Source organism: Thamnophis elegans, chromosome 2, assembly GCF_009769535.1.
Source record: "Thamnophis elegans isolate rThaEle1 chromosome 2, rThaEle1.pri, whole genome shotgun sequence".
Classification (NCBI taxonomy): domain Eukaryota; kingdom Metazoa; phylum Chordata; class Lepidosauria; order Squamata; family Colubridae; genus Thamnophis; species Thamnophis elegans.
This window is the reverse complement of record NC_045542.1, coordinates 82152636-82174044: the sequence shown is the minus strand read 5'-3', so window position 1 is coordinate 82174044 and position 21409 is coordinate 82152636. Positions and strand designations below refer to the sequence as shown.

Here is a 21409-nt window from a genome sequence, read left to right as displayed (position 1 = left end):
GTAAAGAAGAGGGAAAACCTGGACTGCTCTCTGTAAAGATTAATAAAAAATAACCTAACCATGCACAGAGCTCAGGACAGCAACTTGAAAAAGCAGCTATTTTGCTTTGCTAACGCAACCAGAGACAGAAAGAGCAAGTGCTGTGCCACTGTGTGCCCACTTTCCATCTCTTGCTTTGTATACAATTATGCTGCCGGGCATGTCTTGGAAGAAATCACGTTTGCTCAGAACAAGGGCTGGAATTATGTCCCTTACTTGGTGTGCATTTTTCTTGTTTGTCCTGTTGAAAGATGAAGGTGCTACCCATGTGAGGGGAGCTTTCAGGAATCACCCAGGGAAAGTAGGGGAGGAAGAGGAAGATCAAGGAGAAGAAACCTTCAGCATGTTTTTACCACTGGCCATTCAGAAACTGGTAGCCAGCTGACAGGAAGGCCACGGGGTCCTTGCTTTTCCTGTGGGTTTATCTATGTAGATCCCGGGTGTCAAACTCAATCACATCACATGATGGTCACGTGATTTATTGTGACTTTTTTTTTTGCTTTTGCGGAGCCAGGGTGGCTGTAGCCTGTGTGTGATGCATCCGCCCCGAGGGATGCCAGTTTGACATCCCTGATGTAGATGGCACTTTGATGCTCCTGAACAATTTCCTTGTTGAATCAGGATCCAGCCTGACCAGCTGGGAGAGTGTAAAGAAGTTCCTTGGATTAGCCAGTCAGATCTCAATTTCACATAGATGTGGCGGGCCTGCCTTTATAACCCTTGAAAGGGTGAGGTGGTCGGAAGGGTAAATGGGAGAGAGGAGAAGAGGATCAGCGGTAGAACAGAAAGGGCAAAGGGTTGAGGGTGGCCGGGGAGAAACTTTTCAGGCAGAGCATTCAAGAAGACCATCTCAAAGGAATAGTGTGAAGCAGTTCAGGTTCTTCTTGGGCTGGACTAACCCAGAAAGTTTTCAATGCTCGGCGAGAATGTTGTCAGTGGTGTTGCTAGGTCTCTAGGAAAGAGCCGTAGAAACATGTGGACTGACTGCTACACAAGAGGGCTAGGCAGGAGGAAGTGGGGGGAGATGTGGAAGCTGGCAGCTGAGTTCTGCTTGCATTTTCAGAGTCTCCCTTTCCAGGGTCTTTTTCCCACATGATCCATATCCATTTCGTTGATGCCGATAGATTAAAAACAAGCTTCAAAAACCCACACAGTAATTTAAGTGGTTTTCAACTATGTACAATAACAATAAAAACCCCAAGTTTTCTTTCTTAAAAAGTCTAAGAAATGGTAAGACAAATGTAAAAAGGTCAAAATATTGACCTAACAGTTTGGATGTTTTGCTTCTTTGTCTGACTATAGATTTATTGCTTGATCAGTACTGCTGCACACTAATAGGAACAAAAGAGACCATCAGACAGCATTTTTAACTTAGTGACCTCCAGATGTTTTACACATTAGTTCCCCTGCTGTCAGTAGGACATGGAGATGGAGTTTTAATCAATCTAGAGGACACTACTTTGAGGAATGCCGTAACAAAGCATTTATGGTTGGCTAGCACTACTTCATTACCATGAATATTGACAGGGATGAATACATTCAGCAATATGTTGGCGAAGGTTTTCTTTTTTCTCCCCTCACTCTGCCCCCCCCCCTCAGTGCCCCTGTGATTCTCCCAAGGATTTGTAAGAACATCCACAACACACACTGAGCAGAATCCAGCAAGAACTTGTAACATCCACTGAAATGAATGGAATAAGAAAACGCTGGGAGATTTCTCCCACCATTCATCTCAATGGACAAAGGTTTGCAATAGATCCACCACCACCCGCCCCCACGGTGTCTCCTTTGTAAGGCTAATATCAGACATCCAAGGACTCATCAAACAAGTTCTCTTTCCTATAAAATAGAAGAACGGGAATGTATAAAAATATTAAAAATAATTTTCAGCCAAATCTGCGGTGCTAAACAAACCCTTCAATGTGAAAAAAGTGAGCATATTCTTCTACCTGCTTATCCCTAAAATAATAATAAAGTTGGCCTCCTTTCTCTCTACATAATTGATTAATTTTCTCTCTCTATAGTTCTCTCTACACAGTTGATTAATTTTGGATCAGAAATCCTATTCGGTTGAAAAGGTGCCATGGATTTTTCTTTTCTAATTAAAGAGAGAAATACTCTTCACTTTTACAGACCACTTTTTACATGCCTATCTTTTCCATGTGTTGTGTAGTGTCAATGACTTCCTGTTTAGCATCTTGTAATAAGGTTAATCCACTGGCCTTGAGCAGGGATCCTTCCCACCTAAAAAAGCATCTTAACAGCCTTTGTTGCTGTCCAAGTACAGAGATTAACCTTCCCAACCTCCAGCCCTTCAAATATATTCCATTCCTGGTTTCTCTATCCCTCCCAGTCAGCACTGGAGCCACAGAACGTGTAATCCAACCTACCCCAGGGGGCACCAGTTTCAGGAAGTTGGATATTGATAGATGATATCTAGAAAGGGGTGGCTGACAAAAACTATAGGCACTTTGTCAGAAATGTGCCCCTCAAGCTTATGCCCTTCCTTAAAAAAAAATGTTAGCAACCTTCCTGCACGAAGAGCAGCATGTTGCCTTATAGAAAGAGAATTAAGCAGCAACTGTCTCTAATTTGAGAATTAAAATAGTGCCTGTATGCTATTTTGTCAAAAACAATTCCATTTCGAAGAGAGTTTGGGATTGTGCTGCTCCATTTCTGACTGTCTCAAGATACTCAGATATATTGTGCTTGGTTTGGGTTAATCCTTCAGATGCAGAGTTCTTAATTCTTAAGCTTCAGCTCAAGCATCTCTGATTTAATAAAGTATAATTTATTCCAGGAGAATTGAGCTGCTTATGTTTATCCTGAAAGTACTGTTGAGATCAGTTCCCTTGAAACGTATGCTCAGTTTTCCTTCTTTTTCTTTTGTGTGGCGGGATCTTATTTGTGCAATTAAAAATGTGCAATAATGATCAAGCAACATAATACACTATTTCAAATGTATGTTCCAAATTTTGTGCATTTGAAATGCAAAAATGGGCTTGAAGTCCTAGAAACTCTTTTGGCTGGACATTCTCTGACCAAGTTGGGTCATCGCTTTCAAACTTGTTCCAGCACTGAAGCATCAAAAGCCTTATATTACCATTTGCTCCTACTTGACCTGAATGGATAGAGTTCAGGCTGGTGGCTGCTGGTTTGAATTCTTTGTGGAACTTGCCAAAGGGAATGAATTCCTCCTCCCCACCTTTTCTGTTACAAGAGATCAAGAAACACTTAATAAGGAAGCAATCCATCAGTTAGAATATATTCTTTGTGGTGATCATTCTAGAAAGAATAGAGAGAGAGAAAGAGAGGGTGGGGGGAGAGGGAGAGAGGATTTGGGAAGAGAGTTGGGATATTTGCTCATTATTCAAACTTTCAAGACTGCCTTAATGGCAGTAAAATCAACAGGAGTTAAAGGTAGTGCTAATCCAGGTGTTAAGCTCACCCAGGGCATTTAAACCTCTATAGCAGAGGTCTTCAAACTTGGCCAGAATTCCTGGCTGGCTGGAGAATTCTGGGAGTTGAAGTCCACAAGTCTTAAAATTGCCAGATTTGGGGACCCCTGCTCTATAGGGAGGGCTCAGAATGCCTTACCCTTGTATCTACCTATCTGATCAGTCCTGGACCCTTTATTCAAGTTTGAATACTCTGTTGAAGCTTAATACCTGAGAAGAGCTACTGATTTCTACATATTCAGAAAGATTATTTTTTAAAAGGAGTACTCTCACAACGTACAGACACAACAATGACAACAACAAAATGAGGCGGTAAGGAACATTCTTGTTAAAGCCTTGAGGGAAACGTAGCCCTTACTGTCCATAACCTATAAATATGTTAATCGGATGGTGACCCTGAACTGAAGTCCTGCTTCCATCTGATGATGTACATGCCAAGCCTACTTCTGGATTATTCTTGCAATCTCCAGATGGATCAAACTGCCAGGACTAAGGACTAGGAGAGGAGATGTCTTCAAATTGCTCCGTGTAGTCTGTTTTGGCCCTTGCACAGCAAAATATCCATTTCCTTCCTTCTTTCCCTCCCTCCGTACAAAAAGGCTGACATGTGTTATACTTTGACACAGGTGACAAAACACCCTTCCTTTTTTCTTTTCTCATCCTGCACTTCCCAACATCTCTCCAGCAGTCAGAAAGATTTCTCCGGTCTGCTGTCAGCTTTCCCATCTGGGGATGCTTTACAAATCACGCTGTTTGTGTTTTTGCACCGGCATCCAGGCCGACTCACGCGGTCATAGCACCGCTGAGATAGCTTCACACAGCCAGTGGCTGGCAGGTAGCACAGCAAGCAGGGGAAAACCAGGGAGAGGGCACTCATGAAGGACCAACGGGCACAGCAGTTCGAATGGGAGCAAGAGCAGGGATGGTCTGCGCAGGAGCCCTCGTCATCCTCGTTGGTGCAGTGGTAGAATATGCCCTTCACCAAGCACATGCAGGTTGAGTAATTGACCAGGTTCTGGGCTGAGCACAGACATCCCTGATTGCACACCCAACATGAGGGCAAAGTCCTAGGCAGGGCACATTCCTTACACTTGCATTTTCCACAGGCTTCACACAGCAAAAAGTGCTTGTCCAGCTTCAGAGAGGGGAGTCCTTTCAGATCCAAGGGCTTGCAGTGAACCGCCTTGGGCTGAAGCAGAACTGCTCTTGGGGAGGACTGGTCAGCCACAGGAGGTGGGACCATGTGGTCCAAAAGCCTTTGATCTGAAGACGTGCTGCTGCTGCTGCTGACGGAGCTGGGCCGCCCACTGAAGGAGATCCATGGATGGGTGACATCTTGTTCACACCGTGGTGGAAGGGTGGGCTCGTGGTGGCTCCGGGGAGGCTTCTGAGCCACCATTTGAGCCAGCGTGGGATTGTCAATGTAGTCGTTCTCCATATGTGTGGTCTTCATCTGGTCGATAGGCAGGATAGTCAAGGGATGTTGCAGTCTGCTGTAAGGGATCCGGCTTTCTAGAAGAGGCTGTACCATGGGAGAACTGGGCACCACAGTCATGTTGTGAGGCATTCGAGGCTCCATTTTATTTCTCAGGCTGCTTTTAAGTGTCCTGGAAAAAAAGGAGAATAAAGAAAAAGAGGCTGAGACATTATCCATTGCTGTCAAGAGTTCCAGCAAAGAGCTGAGCTGTTCCTCTGCCAGGGTTGTCTCAGGGTCAATCTTGGCAGTTAACAGGTTAACTCTTTGGAGTGTTGTCAGTCCCACAGAGCAGAAGGGACAGTGTGGTTGTGAGTGCAAGAAAGCCAAGGGTCTTGGGAACCCCACTTGGGAACTTTGAACCAGTCACTCACTTTCTCCCGATATCCCACAGAACTGGAAAAAAGGGACAATGGAATACTAACAATAAGTAGCTAGGACAAATGACTTCTGAGGATAGCACTAGGAGCTGTCCACCTGGACATCCACCTCCTGTGAAGACTTCAAGCCAACGTGGCTTCAGTGTGCAGGGATTCCTATCTTATTTGAGCCATGGGGACAATTTCTTCATGACCTCTGCAGGAATTCTGTTGTCAATGAACAGAAATAGTTCTGGATGGCCAAAATTGTGGGAGCCAGTATTTAAATTTGATCAATAAATGCATTGCAAAGGTTGCTTCCCTAGGGGACCTTTGTAGACACACATATATGCTCACATGCTGAAATTAAAAGGGATCTTCTGGAATTAACCTGATTTCTATGAGTCTCTTCAAAGATGACCTAGCAGAAGGAACTTAAATGGAAAGGTACATGTTCTTTAGGGATTGGTTGACATAAAAGAGGTGTACAATCACAGCCATTGCCAATGGTTTTCTGCCGAGCGCAATAAAATGCTAGAATAGGACTAGTTTATCCTATGAACCTGGAGCACAGAATTGGAATCAAGACTCTTTAAATTATGGAACTGTACTATTGAGTTAATGACACTGATTCTTGCCACAGAAATTCTGGGCCTGTTGCCCACAGTGCCATCTGTCAGCCTCAGTTTTCTAGTCTCTAAATAAGCAGACTAGTTATGATGACTCATTTGTTGAATCCGTACCCAGTTTCTGAAGGTCCAAATGTAAAAGATGATAAATTAAGAGGAAATGTTAAATGCATACATAAATATCACCTAATATCCAGCCAAAAAAACAAGCACTGCCAGCTTATTCAGAAATATCTGTGAACGGAAGAGGGAAGTAGTAATGTCATCGGTCATCACTCTTAACTCATTCACAGGTTAAAAAAAAAGGTTGGCCATGAATGTATGCTAGTCAACTGGATGCCCTCCAGATATGTTAAGAATGTAACTCTCAGAATTTTCAGATAGTGATCATGTAAGATTGGATCGTGTAATCACTGCACATCTTGAGGCACCAATTTGACAAAAGTCCCCTGCATAAATCAAGGTACAGACGCTCTGATTCCAGAAGACATGGAAAACACAGAGAAGGAGAGTCTCACTTTTTACACGAACAATATCCAATATGTGTTCTTAAGCCTCGGTTTTATACCTCCAAATGTCAATTCGTTCTCAATGACTGACTTCATAGAATTAAAGAACTAGAAGGATCTCCGATGTCTTCTACTCCATTCTCCTGCTCAGGACAGGATCTGCTAAAGCATTTTGGATAGATGGCTATCCAGTTTCAATTTGAAATCTTCTGGTGAGAGGAAACATACCACTTCATGAGGCTATTTATTCCACTGGCTAAGAACCTTTACTGTCAGGCAGTTCTTAATATCTAACCTAAATTTATTTCCCTGTGATTTTAACTCATGGGTCCTACTCATGGGTTCTAGTTCCTGTCCTCTGAGGAAATGGAGAATACGGTAAGTCCACTCCCTCTTCTTAAAATCTCCTAATAGTAGAATCTGATAGTGAAATCTTGATAGCCCCCCCCCCCCCCATGAACCAACTCTAGTTCAGGAATCCCATTTTTAGATTATGGTGCTGAGTATAAGACATTAGATTACAAGCAAGGCAAGATTCCGGCTGAGAGGAGTGAAATAATTATTCCACTTGACACTCCATGCTCCTCTTTACATATCTGAAAATAACAATACCGGGGTATTAAAATCTTCCAGTAAAACCTTTCCCTGCATCCTACTATCAAGAGATATTCATGCTAAAACATACAGGAGAGCCATCTTCAAATGGCGGTTCTGGTTTTGGAAGGAGCTCACTGAACAGGTCCATTTGGCATCAATATTGATTCTGACATTAAGCCAACTGTAAGTCTGTCCCGAAATCTTTGGATTTCATGGCCTTCGACTTTATAACGTCCACATGTCATCATTGTCCATTTTGATGAAGACTGAGTGGATTATAGATAACGACTGCTTTGATTTATTTAATCAAGCTCAGATTTTGGGGTCTCTGCTCTAGAGTGGGCTAAAAATGATTCATTTACCCAATCAATAAGCCAGAAGAATAGCCATTTTCTAAATCAGCTTTTATACTAGAATGACTCATGTGTACTTTAGAATTAGAATGGTACCAATATCTGGAGCAGCAGGACAATGGTTCCTTCCCCTCCCATCCTTCATATCAACTTTTTATGAGCCAATCTTTGCATAGTACATGGTGGCTATGCTTCCATGTAACTTCAGATCTTCTGTTTATTTCCAAAATTTAAGATCAGCCTTGGTGGCTTGAAACATGGCTTCAAGTGGCAAGTTTGAGAAACACTGCCTTAGTGTGTTCCTCAAGAATTCCCTGAATCCCCAGGACACAGGTCAGGAATATATCATGATTATGTTGCAAGTAGTTCTAGATTTACAATCATTCATTTAATTTTAATTGCAATGGCATTGAAAAAAATAACTCATGACCATTATTTGCGCTGTCCTTGGGATCTTGTGATTAAAATTTGGACCCTTGGGCACCAACATGTATTGACATCAGTTGAAGTATCTGGGAGGCACATGATCACCATTGTTCCAAAATAGCAATACCAATAGCATTGCTATTACACCATGTAGTAGCATTGCTATTACATTGCCCCCAACAATCTGGGTCCTCATTTTACCCACTTCGGAAGGATGGAAGGCTGAGTCAACCTTGAGCCTGGTGAGATTTGAACTGCCAAATTGCAGGCAGCAGAAGTAGCCTGCAGTACTGCATTCTAACCACTGCACCACCATGGCTCTTCCATGATGGTGCAGTGGTTAGTGAGTTTCTTCTAAGTAGCTTCCTTTATTGCTTCATTTAATGTGTTTGTTTGTTTGTTTTATTTGTATCCTGCCTTTATTATTTTTACAAATAACTCAACCTGGTGAACAAATGCAACATACCTTCCTCCTCCTATTTTGCTCACAGTAACAACTGTGAGGTAGGTTGGGCTGAGAGTGTATGACTGGCCCAAAGCCACCAAGTCAGCCTTCATGGTGAAGGGTGGACTTCCTCACCTACAGACAGAAATCCAGTCAAACTAAAGCAAGTACTTGCTTCATTACTTGCTTCGTTAAAGAACTCCTAGGGAGGAGATAGCTTGACCATCTACCTCGCAACTGAGCTATCTTAACTGCACTGTTTCTTGCTCCTCTGGAATGCAGCCCATCCCTCCTGGGAATCCAGGCTACATTCCACCACCATTTGTGATTTTCCCATTGTTTTCTGACAAGCTTCCAACAAGCAGAGTCAATGTGACTTCCAACAAGCAAAGTTTAATGGATCAAAAACTGGATTTGCTTAACAACCCTCTGATTTGCCAAGGCAATTTGCTTAACAGTCGTGGCAAAAGAGTTCATAAATGCACGGCTCACTTAATGGACCATATTGTTTAGCAGTGGACATTCCAGTCCTAATTGTGGTCATAAAGTCAAGAATTACTTGCATAACCTAATAATGAACCCATAGTGTGAAGTTCAATCATACCAAGCTTTGGACTCTCTTTTGCTCTTTACTCCAGCATGGCCAAGACCCGATTGGAAAGTCACTTTTTAGAATAAGCCATAGATTAACAATATACATAAACTAAATTCTCAGTAACGTACACTATGTGTTTTTAAACCCTCTGCTTATGAAATTGGCTTAACACCCCCATCTCTGAGTATCTATAGCTTATAGTTTGGAAAGCACATTCAGATGTGATTAATCTACAATGGAAAATTCCAAGTTCTTTGCTATGCTTGCATCAGAGGAAATGCAGAGTGCAGCCCTAACATGTGCTGCAACATGTTCTCGCAATACTAAACCAGGATAGGAGAAACTGTGGTTATGGTCCAACTTTCATCAGCCCCACCCAACTGGCCCAGCTAATGGTGAAGGTGGAAGGTGATGCCCAAGAACTTCTGGAAGGCCACAGGTTGCTGAATTGGAAGGGGGGGGGGCATACTTTACTTTTTAATTGAAAACATAGGCAAAACATTTTCTCTTCCCAGTGAAAATAAGCCAAATATAAATTCCTTAAAAGCATATATCCCTTAGGCATTAACATTAGTCCTCTGACTGTTTTGCAGAAAGGGAGCATAATGGCTGGGCTGCAAATCAGAGCAGAGGACACAAAATCCTTTAAAATATTCAGACTATTTTTTCATCCAAACACCAAACACCACATAATATTTGGTTTAAATGCTGTTTACTAGCCAATCCCTTTATTGCTAGTCTCTAATTTCATTGGAAGAGTGCAATTTATACTGGAGCCCATCCAGAGATTCAACTGTAGGGGAGGACATGAAACCACAGGAAGCAACTAAACTTAAATCAAAGAACGGAAATGGCTTGGTTCAAATTTAGAGAGTACACATTGTTTTCTGGTGGAGTTGCCACTTCCTTGCAGTGACCTTTAGATTCTTTATTAATTATGGAGAGAGAGAGAGAGAGAGAGAGAGAGGGAGGAAGGGAGGGAGAGAGGGAGGGAGGAAGAGGCAAGCAACCCCAAGCATTCCTAGCTGAGACTGAAGAGAACCTGTTGAAATCTGCAAGTCGAAAAGAGAACTGAAGGGAAACACCAATTCAGGGACAGAAAGAGTAAACATGAGAAGTCATGGGGGAGAGAGAGAAAGTGCAAGGACTCCATTCAACATCCAATGAGACTTAAAAATTCCTCCTTTGGGCTACATCTTGATTTTTATCCCATTAAATTTAAACTCAAGTATCAATGCCTGCTGTGAATCAGGCTTCTTCTCCCTTGCTTTGTGTAAACCAAGCCTGCTTATCAGCAATTCAAATGCCATTTCCAGTCTTTGGCCTTGCCTCTTTGCTGCAATTTTAGATGGACTACCTTTTTTTTTAAATTTGTTTGTTCTTAAAAGCCAGAATGGTTGAAACCTTTGCTTGGCCCTTCAATATCACTCCCTCAGTTTAGAAAAAGAATCATGTATTTTTGACGAGCTGCGCAAGTGGGTGGGTTTGTGATGTTGTAAACTCCAGCCAATCAGAGCACCAGTTAGCCGATTCCTGCGACAAACTGGCAGAACTGGTTTCTCCTCTGCTGGAGCGCCAGAGAGGGAGTCCTATCCCAAGACACAGAATGGCAGAATCTACTTTTTCAGTGACACTGACCGGGAAAGATCGTCTGCATTTAGGTTGAGTTGAACCTGAGAATCTTCAGCTCACTCGACTCACTAAGGGGTGTGGAGGCAGAGAGTAAATCGATGTTAGCTGACTGCGAAGACAATAACAACATTTGTGTTGAAATTGTTTGGCACTGTTTGACTCATTTTCTAGAGCTTGAGGCACTTCCAGTATGAGCTAGGAAGGAGCCAAAGGTAGGGAATTAAAGTAGTCTTGCAGAGATTATGTATTCATTTTCAGGATTACTTGGCTGGATAATGAGAACCTGTTAACAACAAGCCTTGTGCAATGGGAGGAACAAGACAGGAGTTATTTCAAATCAACAGTGAAGCAATTGCTAGTGGCATTGCCCTTTATGACAATGTCAGATTTTAAACAATAGTTTGACTTCTTCTGTCATTCAAAATAAATCCCTAAAATATTGGGAACTGACGGATCACTTAAAGTTATGGATTTCAAAAGCCTGTTTTCTCCAGGAATGCTGCTTGCTAAGCTCTTAAAGCAACCAAAAGCTCATTAGGAACAAACTGAGTTTAAAGATTACATTTGCATTTCTTTTTGCTGCAAGTTCCAGTCTCAAAAATATATTTAAGGTAATTATATTGCAATGAGAATTTATTTCAGTTTTGTGTAGTCCTTCAAACTCTAGACAGCTTACAACCTGTGAACACAAAACCATCTATGGAAGCAATACAATTTTTAAAAGTCTTGAATTCATAACTCATCGCCAAATGCCCAAAGGAAGAAGATGATTTTGACCTGCTTCCTAAAGGATACAAGAAGGGGGGCTTAGAGTAGGCTAATTGCTTGCTTGGGTCAACAAAGGAGACTTTTAAGATTGAAAGCTTAAAAATGTATATTGTATTTGTGGACAGCTGGTTTCCATCCTTGATTATGGATGACAGAAATGTTGATTGAGGTTGATAAAAAAAACTGAAATTAAGGTGGATAGTTATTTGTTTTTTATTCTAGCATGGGCAGAGTCAATAAATTAAGCATTTAAAGAAAAGATTGAGTGTGCAACTTTAACACACATCCATGTTGGGGCCCACCAGCAGAGCTGGCAGCAGATTCAGACAATGAGGTTGGGAAGGAACATGGGCCAGTCCTGGAGTCTGGGAATGTTCTGATGAGGGCTCTGTGTAGGAGGCAGAGCGGGGGTCAGGGCCGTATGCCAGTTATCAGCTGCCTTCAGAGTCAGACATCAGTGAGGCAAATGAACAGCTGGAGCCTGTTCCCAGTGTGCGCATGTGCAGAGTTGCCAGACAAAGGGAAGAGCTGAAGGACAGGGGTTGACTTGGAAATAAGGCCACAAGTGGATGATGAATGGCCCCTCCCAGAAAAAATAAGAGGAGCGAAAGGGGAGTGGAATTTGCAGGAGACAATTAGTTCGCTTAATTGGTTTGTGACTTTCCAAGACTCCTTGCCATGTTTTGCAGATATTACCCTAGCAGCTCTCCAAGCCAGATAAGATCTGTGACTGTAAATGCTCCCTTGAAAGACTTTGTAGGATGTGAATGAGAAGAATTCATAGTAAATTAATAAAAGGTGTTTTTTTTTGTCAGTACAAGGAGTTTGCTTCATGCTCTTGAGAAGCCTAGGTCAGAACAATCCTATATTTTAACATGATAGGGTTTGAAATGCATACTACATCAACAATATTAGTAATAATTACTTAATTACTAACTTATTATCACCAGCATGAACTGAACACTGAAAATCATAGCCACATAAGAAGGTGATTAAACACAATGACTGTATTTTCTCTTGTCTTACGCTTATTTTAGAAGTGGGAGAAAGTGAATTTGAATGTCATATTAGTTTTAAAGGTATGATGATCATCTGGGAGGAGCTACCTTTCATGCTTTTCTGCACTTCTGAAATAGACCAGAAGCAACATATGCAACATGATGCATTCCATCATTTTTGGGACAAGGAAGGCTTTTCTACTTATACCGTGGCTTTCAGCAAAGATGTCTCAAAACTGTCCTTGCACCTCAGTTACAGGGATTATGGTACACATTATTTGGTACCTCTGAATTCCATCCTTGCCTTCAAACAACTCAGACAGAGATGGGCTTGTTCAGGCCCGCTTAGCCCCAGAGATGAAATCATATCAGGAAACTTCAGGTCATTCAGAGAAGTTTAAGGTGGTCACAATGATCGGCATTGGAAGAAGACGGAGGCGTCAAGAATACAAGGAACAGATTGGAGACAAGTTATGCACGATAAGTTGTGCTTTAAAGAATAAGACTTTATTGTACAGGAATAGAGCAAATCACCCATATGAAATATAAACACAATATTGTTGCAATTTGCACATTTCAGCTCTGGTAAAGTTGAGCTCAGGTAGGAATAATATTGTGAAATATATTATTTCCAATTTAACATTAGTTTGCTGAAGTCAGAGGAAGCTGATGTTCAAAAGAATAAATCAGATCTTCCTAGAACTGTTCTGACGTTGTTCTGACCATTGTCCAGATGCTTTCACCTCAAAACAACTCTTCTGAGTTTGAAACGGATGTTTTGTACTTTCCAGGACAAAACACATTTGGAGTGGTAGGAATAAAGGCTTTGAATTCAGAACAGAACAAACTTCAAACACTTCAAATGCAAAGTTATTTGTACATCCTTAATTAACAGCATTAGCAGAATCTGAATATTCGGAATATTCAGAAATTTGCAAGATCCCAGTGAAGATATGGTGCTCTTGTTCACAGAAGAGGAAAAATAAGATATAGAATTGAATCAAGAATTATCAATATTTTGAGAAGAACAATAAATAACGGGATTCAAGAAACTTAAAAATTTATTGGCCACCCAACTTCAGTGGACTAAAGGTGGTCAACTCCAGAATGTCCCTTAGTAGCTTATATTTTTTTAAAAAATGGAAAACAATAAAGAGAAAATTATGCATCTGGACAAACCACATTTTATATGCCAAAATTGACCCATTGATTAGATTGAGTCAATAGTAGATTCAGAGCCTTTGGACACTAGATATTCTTTCCCCCCATCTCCCTCTCTCCCCCCTCTCTCATATTTGTGAACTGCATCCAATGGACAATAAGAAAAGAAAAGCAAAATAATTAAAATAAGTTCAGTAGATCATATAATACAATGATATTGGGATTGGCCAAGACTGATGTGGATATATAAAGCAGAGTTCATTACTAAAATCATTTTTTTATTATGACTAATGGAGTTTAAGAGCAGGTAACAACACTTTACCTTACTTGTACAGCAACTGACCCCAAACAAAAAAGAAAATTTAAAAATTAAACTAAAAAGTATTCTTCAAGCTAGGTAGCAAAGTATGTTGAAGGTAGGTAGAATCTTAAAACAGAAGTTGATGCTTCTGTGACAAAAAGCAACACGACTAAAATCCCCCCATTTTAAATAGAGATTATTTACAGCTGAAACCACAAAGTAGCACCAAACCTCACAAGATCTCATGAAATTTAGCGTAGGTGTTCATACAAAGTTGGGTAAACTTGTGAGATTGTGGTTGGAATTAACCAATTTGTGATCCCACAATCAAATCATGCTTTCAGCTTTAAAAGTTCCCCACCCAGGAATTTTCAACAGTAACTAATATGACAAAGCAACTCTCATGTAACCATGGATGTTTGATTGATAATGTTTGGATCCCGTAATTTAATTGTCCCCTGAGCCTTATCAGTAAAGTACCTGCACTGTGCGGTAAAGAAGAAACACAGCTGTGCATTAAATTAGATACTAGAGATTTGACATCTAATTCAATAGCTTATTTTATATGCCCACGCTCCCCAAATATAATCTTTCCCATTACTGTTTGATCCAAAATGCTACTAATTGCAAATTAATTAGCACTCAAGGTCAAGCCCAGAGAAAATATGAGAAATGCAAAGGTAGGACGGATTTTCAGATTGCCGCCATAAGAATCTACTTTCAGGATGCATTCTGAACAGAATTATCTTATTATTCCTATTATTAGGAACAATATAAGCAACATAAACAACATGGCCTATGAAACTTAAATAGGTACAACAGCACCAGAGACGACTCTATACAAAATAATTGAACCAAGGCGGTTGGAACAGACACACGGATGAATTATAGATTGGAAATGGAGCCGTTTCATTTTTTGAGCAAAGTCAAATCATGAAGAAGTAATATTTCATTGTAGGCAATCTTCCAGGAAATTAAGGTATTTTCTTTTTTATTTTCCTCCTGTCCCTCAACTGAATTTGTCCACAACATTCATTTGGATAGCCTTTCGTATGTAACTCATATGCCGCTACAGAGGGTTATCTTTCTAAATGAGCCCTACCCATAAACCTCCCATGTTGAGTCTTGAGAGCAGGACAGGAAATGGTAGTTGAGAGCAATCACTTGGATCACAAAGCACTGGAGAGACTTGAGATCCCATTTTACCCTTTATGAAACTCAAATCTTCCCAGTAGTTTGGGAACTGACTCTACCCATTTTGGGGGACACAGTCAAAGATTGCTGTGGCCCTTGAATCAGTGGAAATGGTGTGCTCCTTTTTTGGACTCTAAATTAGGATTTAGAGGTCAATCCTGTGTTTTCAGTTTCCATCAGGCACTGCCATCAAAGCCAAGAGCTCAGGATCATGGCAAGTAAGGCTCAAATGGTCTAGTCGTTCCTAAAAGATATTGCCTGTTAAAATAATGTCTGCTGTTTCAGGTATGAATCTGAAAACCCTGAAATTCAAAAATAACAAAATAACTCTGAAAGAGGCACCTTGAAAAGAGGCCATATTAACAAAATCCTGAATTAGAATATTTATTAAGCATGATTCTAGTGGTTGATTTAGGCCATAGGAGACTCGGATTCAGAGTTCTTACTTGAATTCCAAGAAAGGCAGGTTTGAACTAAGAGAATAAAGCTATAGATATTTGGATTAGACAGATCCATCTCAAAGGCAGAGGGCTGGAAGAAGGCGCCTCAGTTAATAATTAGCCTTATATATTAATTGCACATTTTATCAAGGTGCAATCTGGCCACCATCCTACAAAATTGAAGGTAGCTACGGAGTATAACTTCCTTCAAAATAATCATGGTGAATATATTAAGGTCGTGTTTCTAAGGATGCTTATTTGGAAATGTGTCCAATTCATTCCCAAATAGAATATTAGTTATAGCCCAACTTCATAGGAGAAGAAATGAGATGTATGACTTAAAAGGATTTTCAGTTCATTTAGAGTGAAGGTTAGATGTAATCTTAAAACACAAATCAATTCCACTGTTCCATTTGAATCATTATCATAGGTAATCAGGTAATCCCAGGGCCTCCCATCAGTTGGGAAGTTACTATCTCCCATAGTATCAGATCTGGCTGGGTGAACATTGAAGATGTTCTTCTCCTCGGCTTTGGTGAGGATAGGACAAGCATCCTCGGATTGTGTGTGTTTGTTCCTTCCCTGCCCCCCACCCCCAATGCCCTTAAGATCATGTCTGATTCTCGTCGTCTTTGTCATTTTTAAATTCTTTGTTTTTGTTTTTTAATGTATTTTTTTTAACTGTTTTTCTTTGTGAGCTGCCCAAAGTCACTAGGAGTTGGGCAGCATGCTAGCTAAATAAATAAATAACCCCGCCTAGAATTTCTACAAATATGCCATTTCTTACTTATAAATTTACTTTGTGTATATTCAATGTAAAGTTAAAGAGCAATAGCTCGCTAGAGATTTCCAAGTCCCGTTGGTTTCAACTGCTGAGTTAAACATACCCCTAGGTGTGCCTGGCCGATTGTAGAACAGATCAAAGCATTCAGATCCATCTCTCGTGCAGAGAGTTAGCAGTGGAAAACAGAAGGAAACAGTACCAACAAGACACAATTTGGAGCCTCATCTTCACTCCATTGAAGAATGTAAATTGTTACAAATTTGGCTCAAATACAAGCCAATTGTTTTCACTTTGTTTCCCTCCCCATGCTTTTGGGTCTTGGGTTTTTAATCATCTTGAGGAAGAAAACAAATGTCTACCCTTGAAAACCTGGAAGATTATTGTTATTATTTTATAAATCTCACAAAAGGTATGGTTTTAATACAGGTTTTAATTTTTCTCACAAACCAAACAAAACCTTCTTTTAAGGGAAACTTTACTCTCCCCCCCCCACTCCCCGAAAGAGCTGTTCAAGAAAAAGCAGAAGCCTACTGAATTGAGTAAACATGGAATGGCTGTGGAACTTTCAACTGCTCTTGTTGAATGTTCCAGAGAATCCTGGCATGAATTGAGAGAGAATAAGAAAGTATTCATTCCTCTCGGACAAAAGACTTCTAGAAGCAGGCAAGGCAACAGTGAAAGAATCTGAGGAGAAACGCTTACTTTGGGGGTCAACCATTTTGGGGAGGGGGTTAGAAATTGGGGAGATTCTCTGTCATATGTGATACGACAGAGGATACAGAGGATCCGAGCAATTCTCAGATTGCATAGAGAAATATGAAACCGGGACGGTGGATACAAGCAGTTTCATGTACACAAAACCACAGGACAAGTACCACCCCTAGTAAGATATAAGCTGGGCTTCCCCATACATTCCTGAGCAGTAAACCTCCTGAAGGAAATTCATTGGAATTTCAACTGACATTTCAATAAAATGTCTGACCAAATAGCCAGGTCTTGTCTCTAGTTGCCTTATATTCTAGGTAGGTACTCATTTAGACAACTGTAAACAGTCAATCTGGTAAGGGTGAATGTAAATATCTCAATTATGAAGATGGCCCTGCTGAATTAGCATGAAAAATCTAAAACAAAACTTTTAAAAAAGGGGGAGGGAATCTGTGGCCATTCAGATCTTGACTCCAAGCCAATTCCAGCCAGCAAGTGAAGGATGATGAAATTTCTGATGGATCATAGGTTTTATGACTCCTAAACTAGATATTTCTGCAATAAAATCCTTGAAAAAGTGACAGTACAGCCCAACTACTTGAAAACTATCTCTTCAGGAAAGATACAGAGGACAGAACACAATGGAACATTCCAAAGAATTTCCCAGTAGCCAAATCAAGGAAAAAGTCTCCCTTGCATTGACCAAACTGACAGGAGTACAGGAATGCCAGTTAATGAGGATCAAATTACTTGTAATCCCCATGGAACATGTAGTGTTTAACGCTGAATAGCATCAAAAGACTTCAAACTACACTAAAGGGAACACTTGACACAAATCAGGAGCATCCAGTTTCACACACAGACTTTCTAGCTTTAAATGATATCTCATGTACTTTGCTTCCAATTCCTTCCTATTTTCAAGCTCTACTTAATCAAGGGAGTGACTTTGATGCAATGGAATTAATCTACCTAGAATAAATCTTTGGTATAAAAGGAGCCACACTCAGATATAAGAAAAATGAGTAAAAGGGAATCAAATGGCAAATTGATAAAATTCTAAAATCAGGATAGTAAAACTGTATTATTTTAGGAGAATTCTAATCAAATGTTTCAAGGACTTCAAATTTTTTCACTTTAAACACGGAACTTTCTTTTCTGTTAGACGAAAACCATCGAGTACCCTGTGAATTTATCTGTGTTCCACACACCAACAATGTCACTTGATTTCTAACCCAAAAATAAATAAATTATCCAAGTTTCTTTTAGATATTGATTATAATTCTTGAACTGCCACTACCCAGATCAGAGGAAACATACTTACCAGGCACACTGAATTCAGTGGATCTTACTTCTGAGTAAACATTCTTAGGGGATCAGCTTCAGGGGTTTTATGACTGCGGCAACCACCACAATTCCATCTGTCAAAAGGGAAAGGCAACGTTAAGGGAAAGGCAACGTTGCTCTCAAAACATCTAATGAACATTATCCTCAATAGGCGCCCTCCTACATGGGGAACATGAAAGTAATGGAAAGCAACCTTTCCATAACCTGGGCTTTTGTTAGATGTGTTGGACTGTCATTCCCAGTGGGCACTGGTGGCTCAGAACAGTTAAGAGTTGTAGTCCAACCTGCCTAGAAAGCACCAGGTAGGGAAAGTCGTTGCAGCTAAGGGAAAGCTTCTTGCTGCAGCCATTTTACAAAGCCGTGGCTTTGCATAGGCAGAGTTAGAAGTGGCACAGTATAAACCTTTTCTTTTTATGCAGTATAAACTTTTTCATTTATTTCTTCTTTTTTTTTTGCAGGTGAAAAGATCATTCCCAGAAGGGGAAGGCAGCTATTACAAAAAGGTGCTTGAGTACAGGAATCCCATACAGACTCCTTGAACAACTGATAGGTTGTAGGAAGTAGCATTTGTCAAATTGAGATTATCGACAGTATTCCGATATCCTGAAAACATTTTAATGCTTCCTTAATCCCTCTATTGTTCACCTTTATACAAAGGGAACTGGAGGGTCAGTGGAAGGAAAGCAGTGGAAGAGATCCTGGTCATCCAATGCCCAATTTACAAGATTTCTTTTAAAACAATTCCAGATCAAGGAAACTAGGTTACCAGTTGAACATAGGCCAATAATTGGTAATATTAGTGGGAGAGAGGAAAGACAGAAAAAGTGTGTGTAAGAGAAAGCTTTAACACTGGAAGTGAAATATTCTGCCCAGTTTCCTTGTGAATTTGATGACTTTTTTTTTTTTTTTTTTTAAAAGAGGGTTGTCAAGTAGAGCAAAAGCTCAATATTTAGACTGCGAGGCGTTTTTCAATAAAATAAGCCAAACGTGTTGGAAGATAGGAAAGAGCCTGGGAAGGCCAGCCCTCATTCCACCCTTTCCAAATTCGATAAAAGGAAAAAAAAAACCCGACACTGACATTTCAGGGGCTGCCCAGCAAGAAGCGGCAGTCTGCAACTCCACCCTCTCTAGGCTGCCCTTCCGACGGTGTGGGGACCTTCCGAAGTGGCCACAGCTCAGGCCCCTTTCTCGCCTCCCTCCCTTTAGGGCAGATATCGAGACCCCCTCCTTGGCGGCCTTCTCGGCTGACTCAGCCTGAGGGCTCCTTCGGCGCCTGCCATTTTCTGCCCTTGACGATGCCCGGCCGGTTCCAGCCTCGGCCTAGATCTCCGCGATGCAATATAGGTGGAGAAGGCCCCAACGAGACCCACGCTTCCCCCCCCCCCTCTCACCCGCCCGCTCCCTTCGGCTCCTTTTCTCTCGCTCCTCGTCTGCTGCGCACAGGTACAAAAAAATAAAAGCCCTTGGCACACCCAGCTGGCGCCGTTTCCTTCCAGCGCAGCGCGATCCTCCCAGCTAATCTCGTAGTTCAAAGCCACCAGCCGCTGGGGGAGTGGGGCCGGGAGAGGGTGAGAGAGAGAGAAGGAAAAAGGGGGACCAGGCGAAGCGAAGCAATTACGGGAGCGAGTTGGGGGGGGGGGAGAGAGAACGAGACCGCATCGCAGGATCGTTACCCGAAATAAAAGGCAAGCGAGAAAGAGCAAAGGTGAAGACAGCGAGCAAGCGGCTTGGCTGGGCGAGCGCCCCGATCCCAGCCGAGGCTCCGGAATTGCATGAAGCTTAACGAGGTGGGAGGAGAGAGAGAGATGCCAAAGGCAAGAGGGGGAAAAAAAGCTCGATGTTCCCCCGCGCAGCCGGGCTACCAGGCTGGTATGGGCTGATCCCGAGCGACAAGCGGGGCAGACGCAGTTTATAGGACGCGGCCGACACACCGATCTTAATCCCAGCGAACGCCCAGGTGCCTGCGACTAACGTAGTGTCTTAAGGGACGAATCTCTATCGCAGGAGCATCGGGCTTAATTGCGGTCCATGTCGAAGAGACAATTCGTGAGAGAGAAAAAAGAATAGAACTTGGTCTTTAAAAAAAAAAAGATACATCTAGAAGTTTAAAGGCACAGCTTTTCCCGCAGAAGATCAGAGGAAGAAGTAGAGAGATTCCCCCTTCTATCATCCCCTTTCCTCTCCCTCCCTCAATCCCGCGGTGATTTTTCCACTTACTTTCAACAATCCAGTCCAGATCATATCTCAACGGGCGAGTTAATCCTAAATCCGAGAAAAATCCCGGCTGTACTTGCACGTGGGTGGTGAAAGATGAGGTTAAAATCGACACGAAACACACCCGGGGCTCAGAGAGCAACCTGAACAAGTGGTGCGCTGTCAGGAGCGGCGGCGGCAGCCGTCGCTTCCCCCTCGCTTCGCTTCGCTGTTGCAACAACTGCTGCCTGGGAAAATGGCTATTTTATGAATGGGAGGGAAAGGGCCTCTACTACGCATGCTTGTCCTCCCAATTCTATGAATGGGTGGGCACTGGAGTTCCAAGGCGCATGCTCTGCTCTCATTTTATGAATGGGGGGCCGGAAGGAACTCATTGAGAGTTAAGGATGACTATAGACTGATGTTTTTCCTCTTTTTTTTATGAATGAAACGCGGTAGCTGCAGGCAGTTGCGCATGCACCACAGTACACACCCCCAGCCTCGGGCTGATGGCAAAGCGAAGTACAGTAGAGGCAGGGAGTGGATGTGCGGTTAAGTGAAATAAAGGAAATAGGTCGCGGTGGAAAAATATCCTTTGTCTTTGCGATCGAGGGCGGCCGATGGGATTTCTCATGAGTAATTGAGGAAGGCGGGCGGAGAGGGCGTAAGGGAAAGTGCGGTTGGACGTTGTTTCGGATCCTTTTGCGAGTATTCCTCGTGGCTGGTGCTGGGCTTTCATTCCCCGAGGACTGTAGTGAGCCTCTAGACGTCCCGCGGGATCGTGATGCCTGCTGTCCTTCTCTGAAGGGCGGCGACGGCATTTCTGGTTTATTAAGTTGAAGTCCAGATGTTTGGGAGACCTTTAAAAAACGAAGACGACACTGGGAGGGTGGGAGAACATGCCCCCTCCCCGATCCCTTCACAAATCTGGAAATTTTGTAGGGCTTTACTCCGATCTTATTCCCAGGTCAACGGCTCAGAAGAAATCTGGAATTCTCTGTATTG

General features: G+C 41.9%; 1 protein-coding gene across 1 annotated transcript; it reads right to left on the bottom strand.

Moving 5' to 3' along the window:
- Window positions 1–282: 282 nt before the first annotated feature.
- Window positions 283–20675, bottom strand: SPRY4 (sprouty RTK signaling antagonist 4). The gene is made up of 3 exons (XM_032209292.1): window positions 20429–20675; window positions 18189–18285; window positions 283–5104 (listed from the first exon to the last, which is right to left on the bottom strand). The coding sequence occupies exon 3, from the start codon at window positions 5074–5076 to the stop codon at window positions 4186–4188; it is 891 nt and encodes a 296-aa protein (XP_032065183.1). The 5' UTR covers window positions 5077–5104; window positions 18189–18285; window positions 20429–20675; the 3' UTR covers window positions 283–4185.
- Between the last annotated feature and the right edge of the window lie 734 nt (window positions 20676–21409).

Coding starts and splice junctions, on each gene's coding strand:
- SPRY4 (XM_032209292.1), bottom strand. CDS start 5,076: ATGGAGCCTCGAATGCCTCACAACATGACTGTGGTGCCCAGTTCTCCC.